This window comes from Buteo buteo, chromosome 17 (genome assembly GCF_964188355.1).
Source record: "Buteo buteo chromosome 17, bButBut1.hap1.1, whole genome shotgun sequence".
Classification (NCBI taxonomy): domain Eukaryota; kingdom Metazoa; phylum Chordata; class Aves; order Accipitriformes; family Accipitridae; genus Buteo; species Buteo buteo.
In genome coordinates this window covers 17,320,834-17,346,958 of record NC_134187.1, presented here as the reverse complement: position 1 = coordinate 17,346,958, position 26,125 = coordinate 17,320,834, and the positions used below count along the sequence as shown (strand labels likewise).

General features: G+C 44.9%; 1 protein-coding gene across 1 annotated transcript; it reads left to right on the top strand.

Moving 5' to 3' along the window:
• Positions 1–15,781: 15,781 nt before the first annotated feature.
• Positions 15,782–17,861, top strand: ID2 (inhibitor of DNA binding 2). Its single transcript, XM_075049185.1, has 3 exons — positions 15,782–16,249; positions 16,507–16,571; positions 17,242–17,861. Exons 1-2 carry the CDS (start codon positions 15,902–15,904, stop codon positions 16,561–16,563), a joined length of 405 nt encoding a protein of 134 aa, XP_074905286.1. The 5' UTR covers positions 15,782–15,901; the 3' UTR covers positions 16,564–16,571; positions 17,242–17,861.
• Positions 17,862–26,125: the final 8,264 nt, after the last annotated feature.

The window sequence follows — 26,125 nt, the reverse complement described above, 5'->3', positions numbered from 1 at the left end:
GCTTCTGAACAACTAACTCCAGAAGACTCCATTATAGTCATGTGGACTTTGTGAGAGACTGAAATATAAAAACATACTTCCTACCACTGACAAAGAGACACCCTGTGTGATTGCATTGCAGGGGAGGTTCTGCAGAAGGTCTTATGGATGTTTATGAAGAATATAAAGGTGCATTCTAGAAAATCAGACAAAAGCTGCAAACCAAGTTTTCTGGGCTCCAAAGCCTACAACCCTGCCAGAGATAGTCAGAAGTAAAGGCAGCCTTTGAACTGTATGTTATATGCAGCACGTTGTTGCTGATGAGCCTCAAATGGGAAAGCAGTGACAGATCAGGCAGCTTCTCTGCTAGCTGGAAAGGTACCTCAACTGCTTTTGGGCAAAAGAGATCCCAAGTTCTGTTTCTCATTGAAATTGATTCCTCTCAATTAAGGCTAATCCCTCATTTGATGTTTACTCAGTTTACTGCCTTCCTGCATTCTGCACTGTCCACATCTGGCATTACACTTTGTATTTATTCTAGCCAATATACGTTTATTCATCAGCTGTGTTTGTTCTAGCTATGGTTGAGATGGTAATTTCATTCTAAGTCTCTGCATGCATTGATGGATACATTACCTTTCAGCTGAACCTTCTCATGCTTGTTCTCAGGCCAGAACATTTTTTTCTGAAAGTTAGAAGAAAATGTGTAGTCCTTTTCAAACCTCTAAAATTCAGATGTGAGAACACTGCATTTTAACAAAAATGCTTTTTGATACAAAGTGCTTTTTTATTTCTGTTTTTGAGTCCTTCCATTTTAAAGCAACTCTGAAATTATAGTCACAAGTATTTCTTCAAATGTTATAATAAATGTGAAAAAGGCAGGAGACTGTGTTTAGGAAAGGTAAGATTTGTAAGGAGAAGGAACACCACCACTCCTGTTTGTGCATGAACTCCACTGGGAGGGTAAAGTGTGTGACTTCGAGAACGTTTGAGTCACATCTGCATACAAATAGTTACAGAGCACTCAAATGAGTCATGAAAATTCACATAGTTTCTAAAAATGAGTGGATATGTTAATGCAATGGTAAGGTTGAGATTTCAATTGAAGATAAGCAAAAATATTTACTGCTCTGATTTCAAAAGAGACTTTAACTTCTGCCCATTATTCCTACCCTACTACAACAGCCTATGTAACATTTGTTCAATTCAGATCTTGCCAGTATTTCTACAGAGCTTTGAATTAATTTTTTTTTAAGGGAGGGTGGATATTTTTGGTGCAATCCAACATTACTTTTCTGGCATTAATGATGAAGTGCATTATACCTGTATCACTTTCTATTTTGTGGCCACAGTATCTGCTGACTTTCTTATCCTCCCTTCTAGACACAAGGCTTAAAAACAGCACTATGCAACATCTTGAATGTTATCAGAAATAGGGCACAGGGCAGTGCTAACCCACTGACTACAGAAGGCACTGCAGAGACAAGGCCCTTCCCCTTCTCTTGAAGCTTTACCTCCTACCTGCAGGAACCACTAAGGTGATAAACTCCTCCATTACAAGCACATAGGCAGCCTGAAACTAGCATTCAGAGTGCGTAACAGTGTTAGCTGAAGGAGTAACTGGGCAGGATTTCTGGAAGTAAAAAAGTCAGATGAGCAAAGAGAATACCAGCTATTGTAAGCACCTGTCCATGTCATGCGTAACACTTGTATTGCTCTAGGAGAAGACATCATGTGAGGACTACGGGAACTAAGTACTGCCTGACTTTTGCATCCTCGCAAGCTGCCTGATTTTAAAACATTAGCAAAAATGGCAAGGTAACAGCTTGTGTTTGTTCTGTCATCCCCCCACTTCAAGACCCCTGGCGCATTGAGAGACAGACTGTGGGTCAGGTTCTGCTCTGCCCTGTTCTTTCTGTAGTTATTTACACCTGTACAAACTGAGTGGAAAACATGCAAAATGGTACCATTTTGTTTTGATAGTGTTTTACCCTCACTTCACAGGGGTGAGAATGAATAGACAGGGTGCAAGGCAGTGGAGAATCAGGGATTCTGTATATTAAAAAACAGTGCAGACAGCCGCAGAACGTGTCAAACACTATACAAAAGGATTGTTCATGCATTCATGCTCAGCATCTGTGATCTGGACAGTATAAACAGAAGTCAGTATCTTTGTGCTATGTGGGGCTTACAGGGTTTTGTTTATATAATTTAAAAATCAGCACACCTGCAAGGCTGAATGTTGCAGGGTGCTTTGCAAACAGCAATCTCACCCGTTCACAGCATTTCAGAAGCCTCCGGAGCATACGCTGAGGAATTCCCTTATTGTTGGTAGATGGTGAAGGCTATTGTCAGATGACTGATACTGGCTCTCTGCCACAAGATGCTGGAGCCTACAGTTTTAATTAAAAACCCTAAAACAATTTGAAGAATTGCCTGTCTGAAGCTCTGATTAGCTAGGATGCCTGCCCCTTTCGTACACAGTTAGGCAAGTCACAGCAACTAGGAAGGAAGCCTTTCTGCCACTCTGAAGGGTTAAGATCTGTGGCTCCATATGCAAGAAAGCCACCCCCCCCACCCCCCCCAAAACAGACCTTTGATGCTTGATGCCAAGATGTGTTAACATATTCTGAAAGGGTGGAATCTGCATCAGTCCCTCAGTAAGGCAACGGAGCTATATTCACAGATGTGCAAGAGTCATGAAGAATGTAAGAAGCATGGTGGCTAAAAGCAAACTGGCAGAGTTGTGACTGAAGGAGAGGGAAGGTAACAACCAGCGGAGCAGAGAGCTGCTCTTATCTACGGCAACTTCCAATGACAGCTGGTGATCACTAAAACGGCATTATGGCCTTGTCCTCCCCAGCAGGAAAGGGGTTGATAGTAAAACCACAGTAGAGATAATGTGGGCGTGTTTTCACATAGGCTGCCTAGAAAACAATTTAACTTCCACTCTGCCTAGCTATTATCAGCAATGCCCCATACGCATCAGGGTCAAAGTGCATCTTAAGGAGTGATTTGAAGGAGAACGGCTGGAGAGAATTTTCCAGACCTTTGTTCCACACATGGAGGATAGGATGCAGGAAAGCATGAAGATATCTAGGTGGGAAAAAGACTAATGCATGGTAAAGGCCAGCATTGCTAGCAGAGCAAAGGTCATGTTCAGCAATGTGCTAAGTTAACAGAGCTGGAAAGAATGGATAAAGAGAATCCGAAAAAAGAGCAAGGTTCTTTTTCGCCTGGAGCACAGAGTATGTAATGTGAGGTCAGTGGCTGTAGGTGCAGGTTTTCATCTTTAACTATCTGATTTGCGAATTGACGGCATTTTTTGTTGTCTGGAAGAACATCTCATGCATCCTGGGATTTTGTTTTGGTCTCCCTCATATTGAAAGCATGCTTGAGAGCTATTAAGTCGAACAGCCAGTTAAGCAGTTAAAGCTGGGCTCTGACAGGTTTCCCAAGCCGCTTCTGACTGTATTTGGCAAATAAATTCCTCCTTATCTGCTAATTTCAGACTTTTAAAATAATTTAGTTCTCAAGTACATAACATAAAGTGATTATCTTGTTCTTTACAGTCTGAGGGCAGAATCTATTTAGAACCTGAGCAGGCTGGTTACATGCAAGTGAAAAGCTTTAGATAAAATTCACTTGCCAACCCAGAGCAGTGAAACAAATTCCCTCTCCGCTCTCACGGGCAACTGCTATACTAGCCAAATACCAGCTACATCCTTCATATACATTCACAAACACACCTGAAGCTGGATCCAAAGCTGTGAACTGACAGGGAGAGTCTTCCTGGGTTTCACTGGATTTGCATCAGGCCCCATGTGCGTAAAGTATCAAGACTACTCAGTCTCCATCAAAGGAGCTTCCACAGCCTGTTTCATGTCTTACCCACAGCCACCCCCATAACAGCTGATCCACGCAGACAGCCTGCTTATTCTATACAGGAATGTACATTTGCAGCTTATACACATGCACTTAACTCCACAAAACACTACCAAAATAGCAGAAAAGAGAGCAATGGCCACTGCTGATTTCTCCCTAAAACAATTCTACAGGTGCATTGCTCCTCTCAGTATGGAGCAGAGAGTATCATCTCCCCAAATGGCAATGCCTTTACCAGGTTTAAAAAAGGAACGTCTGCGTTACAGCAAAAAACACCCCAACAACAAAAAAATTACCTAAAACTTTCCCATGACATTTCTTTTTCCTTGATAGAATCTATACAAACACTATTGAAAACAGAGCAGAAGCTCACACACAAAAAAAGGACAAAACCATTGTAGCAGAATATGGCCACTCTGTACTAAACTTCTGTAAACGTAGTCAAATACCCCCAAATATTCATCAGAATTTTAACATCAGATATGTCTTTAAAGTTATGCTGGATCATATGGAAAGATCCTGTAGCCCAAATGATACTAAATGGATACAAGAAGAATGATTTTTCCCATCTTGTGAAACCTCTCAGGATTTCAGCAGTCTTACTACCATGCTTCAGAAGAAAACCAAGAGTATTCTCCTGAACATTTTCTCAGGGAATTCTCAAAGAAGTGGTCTGATGTTTAAAAGGCCTGTCAAAAACCAAGGCTTCATATCCTGTTCTTCCCAGTTCAGACTGCAACTCAGAATTTCCATTGCACCAATGTCCCAAATGACCACTTCTGGAGTGTCTCTTATATGAGGGTTATAAGGACCTCATTGGATCAATCTTGAACCTGTATCTCCCATAAGCTAGGAAATTTATCTAGCTAGGGCTAAAATCACCACAGTTTACTTCATAAGTTGTCCTACCAGGAGACAGACATACAGGAAACTTCTTCAGAAGCATTCACTTTCTGGATAGTGTTGCTTATTTTAGCTTGTCATTTCAAATGAAAGAAATCTAAAGCAAGGAATAGAGATCTGAAACTTGAATTCCCCCTCTCCCCTGTTCCCCTTTAATCCTTACACTTCCTTGTTCCAGCTCCAAGTCCTCATCCAGCTGTGACTGGTACTTTCCCTGGTCCTCCAGCCCCATCATGCTCAAGCCAACCAAGCCACCATCATCTTTCTTCTCCCGCTCTCCATCAGTGCCACCTGGTCCCTGACAGTCACCTTACTGGCTCTGCACCACCTTGTGAGTTTCCAGCTGGAGAGCAGAGGCTAGAAGCAATCTATGGGCCCTGGATAGCTTACTGAAAGGAAACTGGAATGTCCCTTATTACAATGAACTTCTGACACCCTAGAACCATTTCCCACACTTACTAGAATATACTCTGTCCTACCCTCAAAGGGGATATTCCCTTTTCAAGGAAGAAAAAAAAAATTATAAGCTATTAACTTTAAACCAATGGTCATTTGTGAAGCAGCTGACCAGAAAATGTACCAGTTAATAACTCTAGTTCTGGCTGCCAAGCTTGTGATAGATGGATGGGACCTGTTTACTTCAGAGTGCTTGGCATTTTCGTTACACTTTAGATATTTAAGAACAACTCCCATTGACTTCCCATGTGGTAAAGTCTCCTGACAAAAGCCTGCTTTAAATGACTTGTCCATCATCTCACAAAAAACTTTGTGGCAGAGGCATGGATTAAATTAAGTCCTCCACAGCAGAATTCAGCTGTTTTATGGGAGTGTCTTGCCTCTTTCACAACCCTTTGCATACCTTCTACAATAACTGAGGCAAGGCTCCCCCAGAAAGCAACTTCCCTCACTGTGTAAGATGCATCTATGCTGCAAACAAATAAGCAGTGCCGCAATCAAAGGTTACCACAGCTAAAAACAGGCTGAACTATGGCGCAGAAATGCACAAAGCTTACAACTGTGAGCATCTAACCTAGACGTTACACACTGTGGCCTGTAAATCCCCAGTACTCCACAAGACCACAGCCAGAACAACTTCTTAGTGAAAGTGTATTAGTCACCGCTCATTTTTTCGCTGCTGTCAAATTTGTCAAGTCACATAAAAAAAAAAAAATTGGAGAACTGTCAATAAAGTCTGAGAACCAACCCTGGCATAGACCATCTACATCAAGACCAGGGTGTCTAGTTAAACCATATGCTGGCTGGGCTAAGGACAGCCAGACTCAGAAATCAAGGGGGTATCAGGGTAGAGTTAGAGTCTTTCAGACTTCTGGATTAGGAAGAAGTAAGTCACCACAGAAGCAATGATTTTCTCAACTGTCTGTAAACTGAGTCTTGAAAGACAGGCTTAGATGTAAATATCACCCAGACACATGCCTTGAGTCAAGTGAGGTGAATCCCATCTCCAGAGCCAAGAGACATGTAGAGCTGTGAAGAAGAATAAGGAGCAGAAAAGTATTGCTACTGAAGTGAAAACAAAGCAAAGTGAGAAGGCAGGAAATTAAAAAACTGCAAAAAGTCCAAATTTTGACTGCTCAACAGAGAACAGCTGAGATCCTCAGCTAGGTATGAACCAGCTGTTTTGTTCTGGCCCAAAATATTCTAAGAAGTTTGCATATACTTTTAATGTTTTCAGACCTCTTGCCTCTGCTGGAAACAAAAGCTTGAGGCCTTAAGTCATTTAATTCTGAGTCCATTCCCAATTACTTTTACGTTGCCAAATTTAAACATCTTGGGTGCACATATAGTTTCAGTATTTTGATAAAAGAAGTAGAAGGGTTTCTCAAGCATGTGTTTTGTAATAGTTGAAGGCATTCAGCCTTATGGAGCGATTGACAGGAACAATGTGGTGGAATCATCTCCAACTGTATTTGTAGCTAAAAACCCATCAGGAGAACATATGATGTTAATTTTGCCAAACTGGACACTTACTGTCCACCGCTGCCTCTACAATCTAAATTTTGCAGAATGACTGGACATAACCCTTTGATGACCTTTGACAAATATTAGATTATAAAAACACATAGCTTGTCTTTTCCTGCAATCACCCATTTGCAAAGAATATATGTGCACCAAACTTAGACTAGCACAAAAAACCAATTGCACTCCTGTAATCTGATAAAAAGGCTGGGTGACCTTTTGCTGATCTCTGATGAAACAATGAGGTACATATTTGGGATTTATCCTGTAGTACACCTCAGCATCACTCCACATTATAAAAAATGAAAAACTATAGCTTTTTGAAAGTGAAAATTACATGCTCACCTTTTCAGGGCTAGGAATAAAGGTAACATTTTTAAAGGCATCCAACCTCTAGTTTCAGAAGTTAGAGATTTTTCTGAGTATGCAAGTGCATAAAATGCAATACATACTTAGTGATATTTTCTATAGTACTTAACTTACTTTGATTTAAATAAGGAGCCTTTCAGCTCTCTGAAAATCCCAGTTGTAGCCTCTTTATATCTTCAGACATTTTAATGCATATTTTTATGCAACTGGCTCCTGTCTTAAAAACAGTAGTGCCTCTAGTTACTTAGACCATCCACAAAAGAAGTTTGCATGATGACATTTATTAATTCCACACTTGACTTTCAGACACCCAGTGCCAGGATTCCCAAGTGCAAACTAGGGGCACACATGACCTTTTGGCTCTAGACTCCATGAAAGATACATATCATCCCAGGACATTTCATCCCAGCTATCTGTCTCCATCCTCCCAATGGAAGGAATGACCACTGTACAGAGACAGAACTCAAATGACTAACTTTGATTACACACCCCATTTTTAAAGGTTAAAATCAGGTACGATGAATGAGAGAAATTAGTCATCTACAGTGGAATTCACCTCACTTGGCAGCTGTAAGTCAGGCTTCTGGTCAAAATTGGTTGTCTAGCTTCTGCCAAGAACTGATGGGGAGCAACAGCCCCCCGCAAGGACATTCATTCCATCCAGAGACAGGTGTCGAACAGGCACAGAACGAATCACTTTCTGCAGGTGTCTCTTGTTCTCTCTTCCCACTGACTATAGAGAGACGAGACACCAAACCTCTAAATAGGTAAGATAAGGTGAGATGAACCTCACCCTCAAGAACAGGTGAGTCTGCCAGGCCAGGCCCAGCATTCAGGCTTCTTGCCATCCAGGAGATGCCTTTACCCCTGAGCTATGGTGTCAGGCTCCCTCTTGTTTATAATCCCTCTGGCCCTTTGAAATTTGCATCTGCTTCTTTACCGTGGCAAGCTTGAACAGGATAGGTGGGTGTCCTCCACCTTAGCCTTATCTCTACTCTGGTTGTTAGGGGTGCTTTGCAAGCAGGAGGGAGTTTATATTGCCTCTGATGAGGAGAACATTGAGTCTGAGTCTCTCACTTCCAGGGCAAGCGCTCTCAGGAGAAAAACTGCTTATAAAAAAGCAGCAGCTCTTTTACTTTTCTCTCCCCCTGAACTTTCTGGCAGCTACAGCTGCTGCGCTTTGTGCTAAGCTCCATGCTGTCAGTGTGCATTTAAGCATGATCTGAGCACACCTCCTGGACCAGGCCTCTCAAGAGATTTAGACACATACCTATTTTGTGATTCCCAGGTGGGTTTATGCAAGTGACAGTCACTAAGAAAGTCAGCTTAACCTAGATAACGCTCATTCTGGGCCCATAAAGAAGCAAAGCTTTAACAGCCTAGGAAACTTCACTGGAACTCACATGATTCAGCAGGACTCGTGAGGGTGCACTTGCATTTGGGATGTGGTAAACACATTTTGCTAAGCTGCACTTCCAGTATCCAAACCCTGAGTGGAATTAGGCTCTCCTGATCACAGAAAATTTTGCTGTATGTGTTAGGTAAAGAGAACTGAGAATGCTGTGGGTCCTGTCCTAACATAACCAGTAATGACAGCTTTGGTAAAGCACTAAATTAGTACTGCCTGCTTAATACTACAAGGCTTTCCATCACATAACTGAGGTATTCTGCCTGAAGTGAACAGGGAGGCCAGATTATAGATTCACCAACCATTAGATGACAGTCACACTACAGACTCCATTTCTTCTCTATGTTCATGAAACATTATTACTGAGCAAGAACAAACACACAGAGCATGCTATACAAACACATCTATAATTGAAATTATCAAAATTTTGCAATTTGAAAGTGGATGTGTGTGTGTGTGTGTGTGTGTGTGTGTGTTTAAAACCATACCTGGAACAGATTTTCAACATCTTCTCCCACCAATGCAATTCCCCAAACCCTCCTTTTTCCAGTGGAATTAAGCCAAGCATTTTGGGATCTTATTCCCATAGGCCTGTAACTAAAAATCAAAGTTAGGCCAAAATGGGAGGTTGAGGGGAGCTGGACCAGCCAGCCAGATAATTAACAAAAGAAAGAAAAAGCCCATTTTTTATTCCTTGGTTTATTCCTTACTGCATGCGAGGTACTGTCAGTAACCTCCAGGCTGTCCCCTCTCCCTTTTCTATTCTAAATGAATTTTCCAGAGAATTGTTGGGGAGTGCAAAATTTGCAACATTTTAGACCTATACTAATTTAAAGGTATCACTAGAAAAGCTACAGTAGATGAAAACCATCTGCTATGTACATCAGGTGCTAAGAAGTGAACTTGTTTGATCCCAGATTTTAGCACAACCACGTTAAGTTAGACAGCTGCCTAACTGGTTCACTATAAGCACTTCTAGAAGACATGCTACATTACTTAATTAAAACATAGACATTGCATTAATAAGATAGATAACGATTTAAAAAAAGAAATGTATTTGCTTTTGAGTAAAAACCTAAGAGTTAATACATGGATTCAATACACCACCTCACACTAGTAACACTCTTACTATGCCAGACAGATGCTGCTTCCAGAAAGATTTCATGGCAGTATTCTTCAAGTAGCGTCAGGTAAGCAACAGCCCTTTCCAGGTGGCAGTTTATGTAGAAATGCCTTCAGGGCACCGGTCATACTTATAGAAATGAGAAATCCTACAAAACAGAAGAAAACACGAGAACTGAAGTGTCTGAATTTGGACTTGATAGAAATGTCCCAGCAAAACCATACAATTCACGTAGAAACACAACTCTTTGCAGAGCGGTGCTAGGAAATACAGTTTGAGTAAAAGTTTAGGAGTGTGATCATAAAACGATATGCATGCCAAAATGGAATCGGAACAAAGGCCTGTCCATTCTATAGTCCAACATTTCTGGCTGAAAAGCAGATGCCTAGGAAAAATTAGAGAATATATACGTTTCGTCACAATACTACTTCCCAAGCCTCCAACAACACGCAGCTTGGGAATGTAACAGCAGCAGTTGAGGGATGTTGAGAAGTGGGGATGAAGGGAATGATACGGTACAAAAGCAACATTATTCGAAAGCATAGGGGGGGGGGGGGGGGGGGGGGGAGGAAAAGAGATCTTAGAGTTGGCAGATCTGTGGCATTTGCAAATATGGCCCAGAAAAGAACAGAGTCTGGAAACGGGGCTCAGAGAAGGTGCATCCATACGTTCCTTGAAGAACACAGCAGGGTTCAGAGTGGGGTGGGTGGCAGAGACACCCCGCGCATCCTCCTCGCTGCCAAGTGAGGTACCTGGAAGTGAGGGGCAGCATCGACGCCAGCCCAACCATCCCGAGAGGCGCTGCCAGCAGGATGTGACAAGCCCTGCCACGGCCAGCACAGGGGTGCCAGGAAGCCGGACTCGCGCTCCCAGCGGCACGGTTGCTCACAAATAGCCCCCGTGAGCGGGGAGATGTCACCCTGCTGCCGCTGTGGGGCTGCCCACGCAGATGGGGCGCGCCAAGGCCCCACTCCCCAGCCAATGGTGCACAGCACCGGTGTCCCACGGGCAGCTCCGCTCCACCGGGACCAGGGCCGGGGCCGGGTGAAGCCACTGGCAGCGTTCACACACACAGCAGCACACGACGGGCGCGTGGCAGAGGGCTTGCGGCCACAGCTGCGTCCCTGCAAGCCAGGGCTGTGGCACTGGGGGACAGGGGGAACGAGGAGGGCCTGCTGCTTGTATGGCACAGAGCTGAGCGCTGAAGCAGGGGAAAATAGAAATAAATTTATTTTTTTTAAAAAAATCCCTTCCCCCAAGGCAGCTGCGGAGTGCGATGAAACCCCCCTTTTAGGCACAATCAGCCCTGAGCATCTGGGCAAGGATGAGGTGGGTGCAAAGTGCACGGGGAGGAAATGTGTCAGCTGCAGCATCTGAGAGCAGCAGAGCAAACTCAGACGGGAAATGAGCTTGCAAAGTGCACCCAACAAGATGATCGTGGGGATAAGTTGCTTCTATGGAAACTGCAGCCCGATGAACCAAAAAACAGTTTGATGGCAAAGTTTTAGCAGGAGCCGGCTCATGCCTGGTTTCAGCTACATTCCCCACCCCCGAAACAAAAAAAAAAAAAAAGGGAAAAAGCTGCACAATGTGTTTCTTGTTATGAACAAAAAAAAAAAAGAAATGGGGACACAGGTTTTTTCCTGTATGGGCTACATCATATTAAGCTGTAAGTTTAGTTCTGGACAAACAATCTCTTGTTGCATCTCTGGGATGGAGGTTAATGAATTCCCACAGATGATGTTGGCCAAACAGTGGTCGGCTTGTGACTTGATTTCCAGCATCATGATGTGAGGGGATCAGTATAGAAAAGCACTTTGAAGGGAAGAGGCTGCCTACAGCAGGATTGTTTCTACAAGCTAATTGTACTGAGTGCAGCTGCACAAAGCTGGATCAACAGTAATAGAAGGCGGCGCAGACTTCCTGACGCCAGCCCCGCAGAGCTCCCACCAACAGCCTGGCAATTCCAGATTGTTTTCCAGACCTTATCTCTCCCCCAAGTTTTTTTTTTTTCTTTCGCCTTTTTTTTTTACATTTTGTGACCGGAACAAAAGTAACAGGAAAATCCTTTGTGAAAGTAGAAAATGCTGTTACAGATCGGTGCCTTTCGCAGAAGTTGTAACTAAATATTTTGCATGCATTACTCTCTCCCTCCCACTCGAAAGAAAGAAAGAAAAAAAAAAAGGCAACCCCCAAACTTCTAAAACTTCTTTCTTTGAATGAATTGGAAATGTGAGGCAAACAAAAGGGAGCGGGTAGTTAAAAGCAGCTGGGTTTAGCGAGACACTTCACCTGGTACGTTGAAAACTGCTGTATCAAAACGTATTTGGACACCCCGCTTGGATGGTGTCAATGACTTGGAAACGGGCCAATTTTAACAGATTTTTTTTTTTTTTCCCCAGTCTGGTTTGATGGTTTAAATAGGCGGCAATTAAAACCATTTACATTATTACTAGATGTTTTAGATAAATTTCATTAGAGGCACGGGATAGGGCGCGCATAGGGACTTGCCGGTCTCTGACGGGGGGGGTGGCTCTGCCCGGAGCCCCCTTCGCCCCCGGTCTGTCACACACACGCCGCGGGAGCCGCGGCCCCAGGGGTTACTGGGTTCCCCGGGGGCTGGCCTGAGGAGACCTTAAAAAGCGGGGGGACAGCCAACCTTTATAAAAAGCGTGGGTTTTCCTCACAGAAAATACTTTTTTTTCGGGGGGGGGGGGGGCTGGTGTCACGGACGGACGGGACACCAGACACCCTACAGAGATTCCCCCCTCTCTGCCCCGCACCGCAGCCGAGGCAGCCCGGCGCGCTCCTCCCCGCCCGGGTCGCGGCGGCCCGGCCCCGCGGGGCAGCCCGGGGGGAGGGCGCCGGGATCTCTCCCGCGGACGCGCCCCCCCCCGCTCCGTGCGCGATTTTGCCCGTTTTCCTGCCTTTTCTCCCCTTTCTGCGGGCGCCCCCCACCTCACATCCCCCCCCCCCCCCGCGGCATGGCGGGGCGTCCGGCGGCGGCCCCCGCTGCAGGTGCGCCCGGGAGGGGGAAGCGGGGCCGGGCCGCCGCCTGCCGCCGCCGCGGGCGCAGCCCCGGTCGCCATGGCAGCCGCCTGAGCGGCGCCGCCGGGCCCGGGCGGCGCGGGCGGGGGGGGCGGCGGCGAGGGGCTGATGTCACGGGGCTGGCGCCGCGCAGTCCGGGCCGGCCCCGGGCGCGGGGCGGGGCGGGGCGCGGCGCCCGGGGCGCGGGGGGAGGGGGAAGGGGAGGGTGGGGGCGCGCCCCGGGGGCGGCCGCGCACTCGCCGCCGCGCACCCCAGCGTCGCCGCGGGCTGGCGCCGGGGGCCCCCCACGGCGGGGCGGCCCGCACCCCCCCACCCCCCGGAGCGGAGCCCCGGGTTGGTGCCTCCCGGCGGCGGGGAGCGGGGGGGGGGGGGGGGGCGCGGAGGAGACAGCGGCGCTTTGTGCGTGGGGAGCGGCGCGGGTTTCCTACCAGCTGTTCGCAGCGGCGTGTCGGGGTTGGGAACCGGCTGTTAAAATCCCGGCTGAGGAGGAAAGGCAGACGCGGCTGCCCGCGGCACCCGCCGCCACACGGGGGGCCCGTCCCCGCACGGGGACGAGCCCTGAGGTCCTGGGGTAGAGCCCCCGAGTAGCAGCTCGCAGCCCCGGCGATTTCGGACGGAGCGTGTGTGTGGTGTTGTGTGTGTGTCCCGCCCCACGCAGCCCACCCGGCTCCCCGCGCGTCTCCCCGCCGGGGCACGGGCAGCGGGGCCGCCGCAGCCGCAGAGAGCGTTCGCCTGCGGTGCGCTAGCGAGCGAGGGAGGCTTGGGGAGAGCTGTCGGGGTGAGGAGAGCAGGACTGAGGGGACGAAACGTTACTGAAAGAGACTTGAGCCGCTTGCCGGCGGGAAGCGGAGCTTGCCTACGCGCGGGCTCTAATTTTCGTGCGGGGAGCGCACATGACAAGCTGATGACAGAGGAAAATAAGCAGGTTAGCCTCTCTTCGCACAACTTCTCAGCGTTTCAAACGGCGTGCTAAGCCCTGAAGTGTGGGAAACCGAAACCGTTTGCAAAGGGGTGCAAATTTTGCGGAGCAAAGCCCGGACGGACGTTACTGTAGCACTGCTGCTGTCCAAGAATGACCAATAATGATGGGAGAAGCATGAACATACTTGTTTACGTTGGCTATTCTCATACCAAAAAGAGTGTCAAAAATTTCTTCCGCTGGTGCACTCACGAGACAGAAGCACGAGCACGCTGAAGGACCAAAGCCTGTGGCCGCAGAGCAAGTGCCAGACAGTCTTGAAATTGAGATTCTAGTGATGTAAAGGATTGAAGTCGCTCTAAGTGGCGATTTTAATCGAGTCGTTAGTTGACACGGTGCTTTTTATTATTCTTTACTCTCTTTAACTGCACTTGGACAATGTATTTATCTTCCTATCGGACTGAACTCGAGATTCACTTTCACCCTCCGCATTTCAAAACACGTTGAATTGTGTACCTGTCAGCCTCAGCACCGCCTACAGTCCACCCCCAGAGAAAAGCCCCGGGGCAAACACCCTGGTGCGGCAGTCCCCAAAATGTCCTGCTAGAGAATAGGCAACCACCAGCTCCGGAATGCCACGTTAATTGAAAAAAAAATACTGATCCAGCTCTCCGCAGCTTTGTCCCCGAGTGTCCGTAATGTTCCTCCCCCCCAGCCCCAACTCCTTCACTGTAGCCATGCGACAACAGCGCAGATAAATCCAATTATTTGTCTGCTGTTAACAGTTATGATTGACAGCACAATCCTTACTGATTTTATGGATGTATGCCCTTACTACATTTTTGCTTGCAGTGAACACTAACGTACTCTAAGCATCTGGGTGGCTGTTACAGAATTGCTGCGTTTTGTGTAGAATTCCATTTATATTAACTGTATATGTGTGTCCACGCATTCCTAAGTTTAACTTTCCTCAGGTAGCATGTGACAAGACGGGTGGAAGCTATGTCGGTATGTTATACAGCCGTTAGTACAAACAAAATACAGAAAAATACAATGGAACTGAACTTAAAAAAAAAAAAAAAGCCACTTCTCCAGCTAAACAAGAAAAAAAGCCCAACTTTTTCCTCTGGAATGTTTTCTTGAAGATGTTTCATTGGCTGCAACCAAGAGCTGCATAAAGTACAGCGTGCAGCAAGTATTTGCATTTGTCACCAGAAACAACCTATCCATAATTAATGACAGTACTGTGTCACAAGCACTGAAAGGGTGCAGATGAGCAGCCTTTCAAGGGTAATGCATGTAAATGCACTTCCAATATGCACATTTGCTTAATGATTCCAATTAATAGCATAATCTAAAATAGCCCTGTCCTCACGAAGCGGGGAGCTAAGAGCGGCGTCTGCCTCCGTCAGGGCTCTCGGCGTCCTGTTCTTCTCGGGGCAGAAAGTTGCGGTTGGTTTTACAAGTTTATTTCTCTCTACTCTTGATGCTTACACCTCCCGCTTATATCTGCATCCCGCAGCGCTCCGCTGCTGACCCGACCGCTGCGTTACGCTGCCGCGCTTTAAATGAGCGCACGCAGCAGCCTCTCCGAGCTCTAATTCACGGCGACTTTCGGGGGGGCTCAGCCCCCGCCAGCCCCTCGCTGCGAGCGTTCGCTGCTCGAACCAGCGCCCCTCGCTCCGGCACCGGCAGCCCTCACAGCCGCGGCGCGGGCACCCCCGCCTCAGAGCCAGTCCCGGCGCCCTCCGTGCCCTCACGGGGATAGGAACGGTGCGGGGGGGGGGAAGGAGGGAGGGAACGGACGGACAACGACACCCGCCACCCCGGAGGGGTGGGAAGCAAGGGCGGGAGGGCTGCGATGGCGCTCCGCTCCGCTCCCCTCCCCGCACGGCGCTGCTCGCCCCACAGGGCCGCCAGCCCCACGCCTTTGTGGCGGGCCGGCCGCCAGCGGGCCGGCCGCCGGCCGCGCACTATTTACTCCCTCAGCTGTGCGGCGCGGCCCCGCCCCCTCCCGGGATTGGCTCTCTAGGCGGAAGGCCAGCACAAGCCCCCGCGCTGCCCGCCCCGCCAGTGAGGGCGCCCCGGGGTGATGGACGTGCCGGCGGCCGCCAATGACAGCGAGCGCGGGCTGGGCTCGGCGGCGGCGGTATAAGAGGAGGCCGCGCAGCCCCGCGCCTCAGTGCGAGCTCCGGCAGCGCCCAGAGTGGGAGGGCAGCAGCAGCACTCCGCAGGCTTCCCCACCGACCGACGAACCGAGCGTCCGCAGGAGCCCCTCTCTCCTTGCAGCATGAAAGCCTTCAGCCCGGTGCGGTCCGTCAGGAAAAACGGCCTCTCGGAGCACAACCTGGGCATCTCCCGGAGCAAAACCCCCGTGGATGACCCTATGAGCCTGCTGTACAACATGAATGACTGCTACTCCAAGCTGAAGGAGCTGGTGCCCAGCATCCCGCAGAACAAGAAAGTGAGCAAGATGGAAATCCTGCAGCACGTTATCGACTACATCCTGGACCTGCAGATCGCCTTGGACTCGCACCCCAGCATCGTCAGCCTCCACCACCAGAGACCTGGGCAAAACCCTTCCTCCAGAACTCCTCTGACCACCCTCAACACAGACATCAGCATCCTCTCGCTACAGGTAAACGCTTTCCCCCGAGCCCCCCGGCTCTCCGCTGACCCAGACAGGGGACTTTAAGTCGGTGGCAAAAGCGCCTTCGGTGCGGAGCGCGGCGGTCACTGAGGGGACGGGGCTAGGCGACACGGCCGCCCCCCCCCCGCCCGCCAGGGTCTGTGGGCAGACGTGCCGCGGGTGAGGCGCTCCGTGACCCAGGACAGTTTTCTCCTGCTTCCCCGAGTGCTCGGGCACCTCACCCTTGTGTTGTTTTCTCCTCGCAGGCGTCCGAGTTCCCCTCAGAGCTCATGTCAAGCGACAGCAAAGCACTTTGTGGCTGAATCAAAGGGTGAGTTGCAGTGCATCTCGCTTCTAAACTTCAGGTAAAAAAAGTGCCTCCCTGGGGAATGGGAGGCGTGACGGTTATTTCTAAAAATCGGTCCTAAAAGTGGATGGGGAGATGCCTTTATAATCAGTAAGAAATTAGACTGAGTCTGGCAATCCAGAGTAGATTTTTGTTGCTAAGGTTCATTAAGCAGCACAGGCTGCTCTTGATACTACTCGCTGCTTAATGCAAATTCTCTCGTTATCTGTTCTTGGAGTCTTAACTTCCTGGGCCAAACCGACTAAGTTGGGAATCTTGGCACAATTCCTTAAAATTCTGTGATGTGGGATTGTCTGTGCTATCAGTTAAGTAAGTGACTGCTTTTAATCAAATAATTGCTGTAAGAGGCAGACTGGCGCCTCTGAGCAGTGCATTTACAGAGATCTAAATAGAGATTGGGCTGAGAATTCTCTTTCTACCCTCTCCCTTGAGTGTATGTTATTTTAATGTTCAATTTGCGCTCTTGAGAGCGAGTGTGTGAGCATGTATGTGTTGCATCTGGACGCCAGGGTTTGCCCAATCTCTGAGTGTTTGGTTAAATGTTCAAACTGTGGCTTCCTCTCTGGCGCCAGTCTGTCCGGATCTCTGCCCTGTTAGCATTCTCCTAAATATGCCTCTTTTCAATCTCTTGCAGGTGTTCCACTGATGAGATTTTTTTTTGCACAAGAAAATGTCTACAGGATTTTTTTTTGAGGTGCTGAATTTATTTTTCAGCTGTATCTGGAGGGGAAAATCCACATCTAACTAAAAGGACCTTTTAAAATTAATAAAAAAAATCAAGATTGATCTTTATCCCCACCCCATTCTTCAACTTGGACTGAACCTAGTTATTTATGAAGAGACTCTTAAATACCCTTTCCCTAGTTGGAAGGCTTCCTTTATATACTATTCCCAACATGGGGAGCGAAACAAAAATCTCACAAGGAGTTGCCCATTTTAAAGCAGACTTTGCCTTTTTTTCCAAAGGTGGAGCGTGAGTACCAGAAGGATCCAGTGTTCAAGTTTTTTAGGAAAGTCTGTGGTCAGAAATTACCTTTTTGACCTAGGACTGAATGCTGTGTATATATTTATATATAAATATATATATGAGTGAAACCTTGTGAACTCTTTAATTAGAGTTTTCTTGTATAGTGGCAGAAATATGCATTTCTGCAAAAAGTGTAATGATGTACTTAATCATGCTAAACTTTTTATAAAAGTTTAGTTGTAAACTTAACCCTTTTTATACAAAATAAATCAAGTGTGTTTATTGAACTGATTGCTTGCTGTATTCTTTGGGGACCAACTGTTTGCTGGCTTTGATTTGTGTTGTGTTTTTGGATTTTTTTAAATACTTATATACATTCTGTTATGACTTTACCAAGTAAAAATTCAAATATGTAGAGAATATAAAGAATAAAATTACCTGAAGTGAATAATAATTCTTGTAACTTGGAAAATCTTATTTGAGTGTATATTCCAAACTTTTAAGTGATCTGCCTGTAAACAGTGTGAGAGGAACTAGGAAAGGAATTTATTACAGAGGGGATGCTATTGACAAAGTGTTTAGAAACATACAAAAGCAGTTAATCCTGAGACATTAATTCCCATGGAGTATTGCCTTTTTTTTCTCACACCCCTATGGATGAGTCAATAGTAATGGCCCAGATCTGTTAATCTGTGTTTAGAATAATCACTCAGAATTAAGGGTTGTGGGTGGTTATTGGTCCCCCAACTATTAAATTTCTCTAGAAAGCCTTTGAATGTGAGAGTTGGTGATGCGTTAACATGGGATCTAAGAATGATGAAGTGACTGTTGCCTTTCCACACTGGAGTTCTCATGCTTCCATGCAATATTTCAATGAAATGGGGTTTCTAATCAGTTGCAGCAGCTTCTCTGTATGACTAAGATACTGAGAATTGCGCTAAATTGCTGTTGTGTTACTGATTAAACTTTGGCTGCTCCTAAAGGGACTCTTTCTTCATAAGAATTAAATTAAGTTTGAAATTTTTTTTTAGGAGGCTGAAGTCCTGAAAGCCAGTAACAGTTTATTTTTTCTTTCTCTTTTGCCCTCAGAAGCTAGCCCCTATCCCTTACTTACTTATTCAAGGGACACTTACTGTACCCTAGGAATCTACTATAACTATTCACAAGATCCATTTAGTTGGCATAAGCCAGTGGATGCAGGAACTGTGCCTTATCAGATGACATTCTAATTTAAGCTCACTTATAAACTTGCCTGAAATGGGAAGTTAAGTTTTGAGTCCTACATATGAATTGAAGAGAATCACTTTCAATAAGAACGAAGGAAACTTGACTGATGCTTTGGGTAAGTACAGCTCTCTGGTAGGCACTATGCTTTGGGCCTGAGGGAGCATGTTTCAGGTTTCTGTGCTCTGGGGACTCCCAGAGTGAAAGGCAGGAGCCTCACCTGGGGCCAGTAACACTTTCACCGGCAAACAGGTGGGCAGGTGGTGCTCTGGGGCAGCAGCAGCTGCCTTTCCTTGCCCTTGACACCAAATCCATTCACGTAGGCTCGGAGAAAGCCAGCTCTGATCTCTTAATACAGAAGCTGCCCTGCCCAAGCAGAAGCGCACCCTCAGAGGATCAATGCAATCAGAAGACAAGAAGGGTTAGCAAAAGCTGGGACGGGGAGGGGCGGGGGACACACACGCAGGACAGAGCTGATCTACTGCTTCTCACCATGCCCCCCCAGCGCAGCAGAGATTAAGGAAATCTCTCCGTGCAGCACACGCTGGCTGTGCCTCCTGTGGCCAAACCTCGCTACTGTCTCAACACCCAGTTTGTTCCAGCTTCATGCGATGAACGTTTAACCCTGACAGCCCAGTAGTAGAATATTTCATCACCGCAAATCGGCACGCCTCAGTCCCTAAAATACTCTTTTTCGTGTATATTTTGCATAACACTGAACACTAGCAGATTCGGGGTTTTAATCACAGTATTGAGATCTTCATGCTTCTAAAGCAGTAACAATCTAATGTAATTGCCACCCCATTTCTCCCTCAAAACTAATTTTTCACCCTATTGTTCATTTTAGGGTGAGACCAAAGTAAGCGTCGTTTCAAACCAGCAGTTCCATTTATGAAACTAAAGAGCTGCAACAGTCTGATCATTGTAATTATTTTAAGATCAACCCCCTTAGAAACTAAGGCATTTGCACTTTGATATTTTTGAGCTACAGGATGTAGAATAACACACTTCTAGAATGAAACCAATTTCCTTATCATGCATAGCCAAAAGAGAAATTCACAATTTACAAGGCACGGGGAGCTGAGCAGGAAAACAAACAAACATGTTTTTAAAAATGTAAATTAAGAAAGGAAAAAATTTTTCCTCTTTCAGGATTAACTAATTCATCGTCTCAACAATGCATTCCTATGACCAGAACTAGGGGCTTAAGCTAGGTGCTCTACTCAGAGATTACTCCCTACTCAAGAGACTCTTTGGTTTTGTTCTTAAGATTTTGTCGTTCAAAGATAAACAGCAAGGTCAAAGCTGAGTGCCCAAAGCCTTAACATTAATTCTTGAGGTTTCCTTGAAGATGTGGGATTTCTTTGTTCTATAGCATTGTCATTGTCTCTCCAGAATACATTAGAGAAATCTGTGAAATTTTCACCACTTTTCCTGGCCCATTTACTCTGTCCCTGAACACACTTGTTGCCAACAGCCCTGTTAACTGATTAGTTGAACACAGTAGATCGAGGGGACCCATACTCAACTACGAGATAGCAAAATAGTTTTGGCAACAATCATATTTAAACACTGTAAAATCTTTTTGAGCAGGCGATGCATGAAAGTTGCAAATGCACCTATAGACACTTCCCCATGGGGAATTAAAAAAAAAAAAGGGATCCAACACGAGACTGAAGAGGACTCTCCCCTCTAGATGAGAGGTTTCCAAACCTGGCTTCGCTTGTGTACTGCCCTTAACACCACACGGACCAGCCCGCACCATGAACGCGCACTGAAATGTCTCGGTTGGATTTTCAGGGAACGTCTTTGTATTATAAAGCACGCAATGCACTGCTGGTGATACGTATTACAGCAGTTCAGAAATGGTCCGTCTCACACGCATGGGTGGTAGGAGTCCCCCCGGTCTATCGCCAGGTAAGGGACATGCAGAGAGCAGGCGGCTGGGTTTTGTTTCCCCTCCCTTGGGAAAACAGCATCGTGTCTATCGCACCAAAGAATATTCATAAGCCACTTAAGGGACGAGTGCCAATGTTTTGAGAAAAAAGCGACCGAGAAGACCGACTCGATACCTGGGAGCTGCCTGCTCTAGGGCGGGTGCCCCGGGCAGGAGGATGGAGGGCCACTGCCACCCTCTGGTCCGGGCGCAGAAAGCAGGAGCCGCTCGGGCGCGTCGCACTGCGCTCGGCTGCGCTTCGCAGGGACGGGGCAGGACAGGACCGGCTTTTCAGTCGCTCGGTGCTTGTTCGCTTCAGCGGTAACGATCGGAGCACTCGTCTTCCACGGATTCCGTAAAATCGCATTTTATAGCTGCATCTGGGAAACGATGTTTCACCTACTTCAGCTCTGTTAGTTGGGGATTTCCCTCCGAAGAAGCAAAGTGGTTCGTCAAAGTCTGAAGAAAGAGTTGCATTAAAACAATAAATACTTTGCTTGTACCGTTACAGGAAAAGCACCGTTTGATTAGCACTGGAGTTTGTATTTGACTCTGGAAAACAAAACACAGTCTCTAAACAATCTTGTATGTGCTAAGGATTCTCCAATGCAACAGCTTCCAGACTGGCTCAATTCATGCGATGTGGAAAAGATGTAAAATAATTTACTAATGAGAAATACTGCATTTCTGAGTAAGCATCTCTTCCTGCCTACCACTGTCCTCGCTTACTTACACGCAACAAGAAATGATTTACACAGCTTTTACTGGAAGCTATAAGGAAGAGGGGTAACAGAACGCAACTGTTGCCTGACAAAAGATGGAGTAAACTGCATGAACGCTGGTACCAAACTTTGTTCAGAAAAAGGTTCTCACAAATGTACTCTTTAAAACTACTATTTTGCAAAAGGATCAGTATTTTCTGATTCTACAGATAAATGAAAATGTGTGATCATTGAAATCCCATTTCTTTTATCCACATTACCATTTCCCTCTCTAGAACAGCCATCCAAGTTATCATAATTCTGAAGTGTAAGAGCCAAATGCAAACACTATTTCAATAAAACAAAGCTTATATTGCACAGCAATAGTCACTGATTGTGTGAGTCACTTGCTAAAGTAAATTGAAGGAGGAAACAGAAGAAGAAACAAACAAATGCAATTACTTTTGGAGTCAATCATACTGAGAGGAATTCATATTTCAGTTGGTTGCTTGCCTTTAAAAACATTAAAAATGAGGGGACACAGGGCAAAGACTGTAAATAGGGCCAAAAAAGAAAAACTAATTACACAGAAAGTGCTGCAGTGGACTTACTGCTGCTAGCTGCCCTAGAAGGTAGCCCTTTACTTGCTGTCTATCCTCACAAGAACATGATGAATAGACAATACGACATTAAATGAAGTTACAGGACCTATCCAGATTTGAAACAATTAAACTAACTACATTACTTGCCAAAAAGAGTACATCGTTATAATTTCAAGTAAATATCCCCACAAATTACACCATGTCTGTGGCGAACAGTTTTATGAAAAGATCAGGTATTTCCACTTAAGAGCTGGCTCAAGCTCTTAGTTTTAAGTTTTACTACTGATGGCAGAACTTCAAAAGCTCACACAAAGCTTTTTTTCTTTTTTTTTTTTAAAACAGAACTGGACTGTAAATCTGTTGAATTTCTCTTTCATTTGGAAGTGAACAAATTATTTCGATACTTACCATCTTGCATTTGAGCAGACACAGAACCAGCAGTATTGCCTCACTGAAGCCCACCTCTTGCAGCCCTCTTGCTGACAGCTGCAGTAGTCGATGCCTAGGGAAGAGCATAAGACCAGCATTAGGTGATACTTCCTCCATGTACTCTCAGCATCTCATGTCTCTGAGAACAGCCTTCCTGATATTTTTGGCATGTAGATTCACTTTATTGTACTGTTTGTTAATACAGAACTTGAATATCCTGAGTTATACCTTTCATCTTATTTTCTTCTCATCCTGAGAAGAGGTGTAGTGCTCTGAAAGGGGGGAAACAGGGCAGGAAGAAAAGGGGAGGACAGAGATAACGTAAGACTAAGTATCACCCACATATAAGACTGGGCAAGATCAAAGCAGCATATCTTGCCCTAAAAAAGCAACGAGTTTGTGTTTTCAGTCTTACGCAATTTTCTTTCACCTGGAGAGCCCAGCGTCCTGCCCAGACCAAACATCTCACTCAAGCAGAAAGTTTCTTACGCCCCACAGAACTGAATTGGTTTCGCTACATCTGATACCAGCACCCCAGGGAAATGCAATGTACTAGACAACCTCTGGAAGTGTCGTTCAGCTATATTTTCTGTAAACCTCATGCTCATTCACAAGCTCTATGTGATCTTTTAGAAATTTGTGCAGTACTTAAAGAGAAGGAATGTGATTATTGTCTACTGAAACCAGTGTAGGGAGCAGATAATACAGGAGAGCTTGTGCTCACAACAGATGCTGGTGCTGAGATTTCTGCTGTGTTCAGACCAGTAGCTTCATACCCAGCTGTAACATATTAATGCACCCTAGAAAAGACATAAACTTGTGCAGCATCAGAAAGGCACAGACCTACCTCATTCGAAATGGGAGAAAAAGTTACTCATGGACATTGTTATGCAGGACTTTAACTACGAGATGTGGAAGATGACAGAAGATACCTTTCTTGCATTTGTTAAGCATAGGAGAGATGTGCTCCCAGAGCAAGAGTATGCAAAAAAAGACCAAGAGTATGAACACGTAAAAATTTTTTTAACTTCAGATTCAGTATCAACAGGAGTTAATATACAGGAATAACATGATGGGAAGGCTATTTCAGAAAAACTAGTTAAGCTACATTTCACAATTTCTTGGAAAAGTATCACACTTGTGCTTTTGTATTTCTGCTCATAAATCTATGAAAAATCTGTGCCTCTACTAGGGGTTTGCTTTTTTAATTAACAAGTTTGTGTAAAACACATTAAGTAAACCTCCCATTAGTACTTTTCAAAAGATGTAACAGTTAGAAGGCTGAGTAAATTACATGCCAAACCTACAAACTCAGTCTAGCTCTTGTTAAAAAGCTGGTTTACTGCACATAGATGTTTCCACCCAACAGATACGAAGTAAGGTGCTACACATGTGGACTCATGCTGTTTACTAATCCTTACTTATTCCCGTTTTGCTCAGATTATCCCATCATTTTTCTTACCACTCTTACAGAAAAAGTTGGAAGTGTTGGTTGGACCTCACTGTGTAAAAATTCATGGTACTTATAAAATTAAATTTCTAAATTCCACTGTCAATCTGCTTCTTCAGTCATTCAAAAATTTTAAGAGTTCCTTGGAGATTTAACTTTTTGACTGAATTTGATTCATGCACCTACCTAAGGATCTTTGTGTCCTTCCAATTTAAACCTAATTTAGAAAAAAAAACATGCTTAGAGGGAAAAAAGCTTAACTGTTTAGAAGTTTGGACCTTTGTTATATAACTAAAACCTGTGTATATTATGTACATACCACATCCAACATGCAATTAGCAGTTTATTGACAGCATGATGAAAACTCTCATAATCTGAATATCTGAAACAGGTTGTCACTAATATTGAATGGTATGTTATTTTTTGGCAGCTTTGAGTACTTACTATTATTTTTATTACTATTTTAGGGGGCTCTGATCTTGGCAATATTGTACAAAAAGATAAAAGAAAGGTGGATGAACAGGACTTGCCAGGGGAAAGGAAGCACTTACAGAGAGATATCCAAAGGCAGAAACATATACCTGGACTGTGACAGACCTGGAAGAAAGCAGATTTCTGAGTTATGAGCCTAAAAATAACTGAAATTTTTCAAGTGGAAAAAGAAACTCAGAGTGACAAAATGAAGTAAGTACTTTAGGATTTACTGGAGTTCCATGGGAAAATGTGAAGCAGCAACAACCTGTCACAAGACAATGGAAATGCGACTAAAAGTGGAAGAATAAGACAAGGGATACACAGGACAGAAAGAATGAGTGATATGGTACTCCCCTGAAGAAAATCACTGATTCTGCCAAGGGAAGAGAAGAAAAGCAGGTTTTATGCAAAGAATCACAGGTAATGAAAAAGTGGAAAATACAATGAATGAGACAAAGAACAACCATCCAGCTAAGAAAGAGGCAGAAGAAAGTATTTTTGCAATGTAGAAAGTGAATGCAGTCACAAATTCTACAAGAAAAAAATCTGAGATGTTAGAACAAAGGTATGGAAAACTTACTCATCCTGTGAACTAAGGAAGGGGATGGGCAGATTTATCCTCCAGCCTCACTGAAGATTTTTAACAAGGAGCTAAAAAAACCCTATTGTAATTCCACAGTATTTACAAATATAAAATGTTAGTTCCAGCTAGCCTTGAACCTCAGTCAGAATGTAAATGATTTTTTTTTCCATTTTGTAGATTATTCACACTGAATGACCTGTAGAAGATAAACTGGGATTTTAGCCCTTGATTCTTATTCCTGCCATAATTGACCAAATTTAACATTTTTTTAAGGAAAAAGAAGATAATTACTTGTAAAAGTATTTCTTAAAAACTTCCTTTTGCAGGTTTATTTGCTAGGAAAATTATAAATGCATCATCTTCAGTAACTAAATTCCTGCCAAGCACACTGTAACAACAAAATATTATCATAGGAAGCATGTAATTCACTTACAACAGGGAGAAGAAAAAATATGTCAACTTTGACAACTTATTTTTTTAGGTTCCATAGTTGGGTTCATTGAATAGTGTTATTTCTGATGAAATCCTATGTATTTAGAACACCCATGACCTCATATATTTTTTCGGGGGTTTATCAGTAAAGATGTAAATAAATAAGTAATTAGGAGATTTTAATTTTTTTTACACTGTTTAAATAAGGAAGAAAAAGTTGGGTTTTTTTCCTTCAGATCTATATGCAGCAAAGGATAAAAAGGACTATTATTACATCAAAAATAATAGACGTGATGAGCAGATGACAAAGAGCCAAGGAGGACTGACACTAAACCCAAGAGTTCTGTGGTCTGCATTGATCTATCAATCAGATCCGCCAATGAAAGTTGTTCACTAAGAAACAGTAACAGCAGGTTCTTTTGATACACAATTTTCAGGTTTACAAAGGGAAACCAACTCTATAAATGCTATCTTGGGGGGCATTAATTCATGCAGCAACCCAAATGTTAGAGATGGAGTGGATGCGAAGATGCAGCATTTTTCTGAACCTGAAAAAGGATACATCTGTAGTACAACTGGGAAGCATGACTGCAGTATCTGAAAATGAGCCTAAGCAAGCTTTCATCCTGTTAGGCTGGGTACCAACACCAGAGAAGATTGTCCAGTACAGACTTCAAGTAGGAGACAGCCATGGAAAATACACAAGGCTGTACTGACTTC

What these genes read in the sequence shown, in the direction of transcription:
- ID2 (XM_075049185.1), top strand. Translation starts at nt 15,902, where the DNA reads ATGAAAGCCTTCAGCCCGGTGCGGTCCGTCAGGAAAAACGGCCTCTCG. An exon ending in TCAGCATCCTCTCGCTACAG is followed by an intron (nt 16,250 to 16,506) that starts GTAAACGCTTTC and finishes TTCTCCTCGCAG; the next exon opens with GCGTCCGAGTTCCCCTCAGA.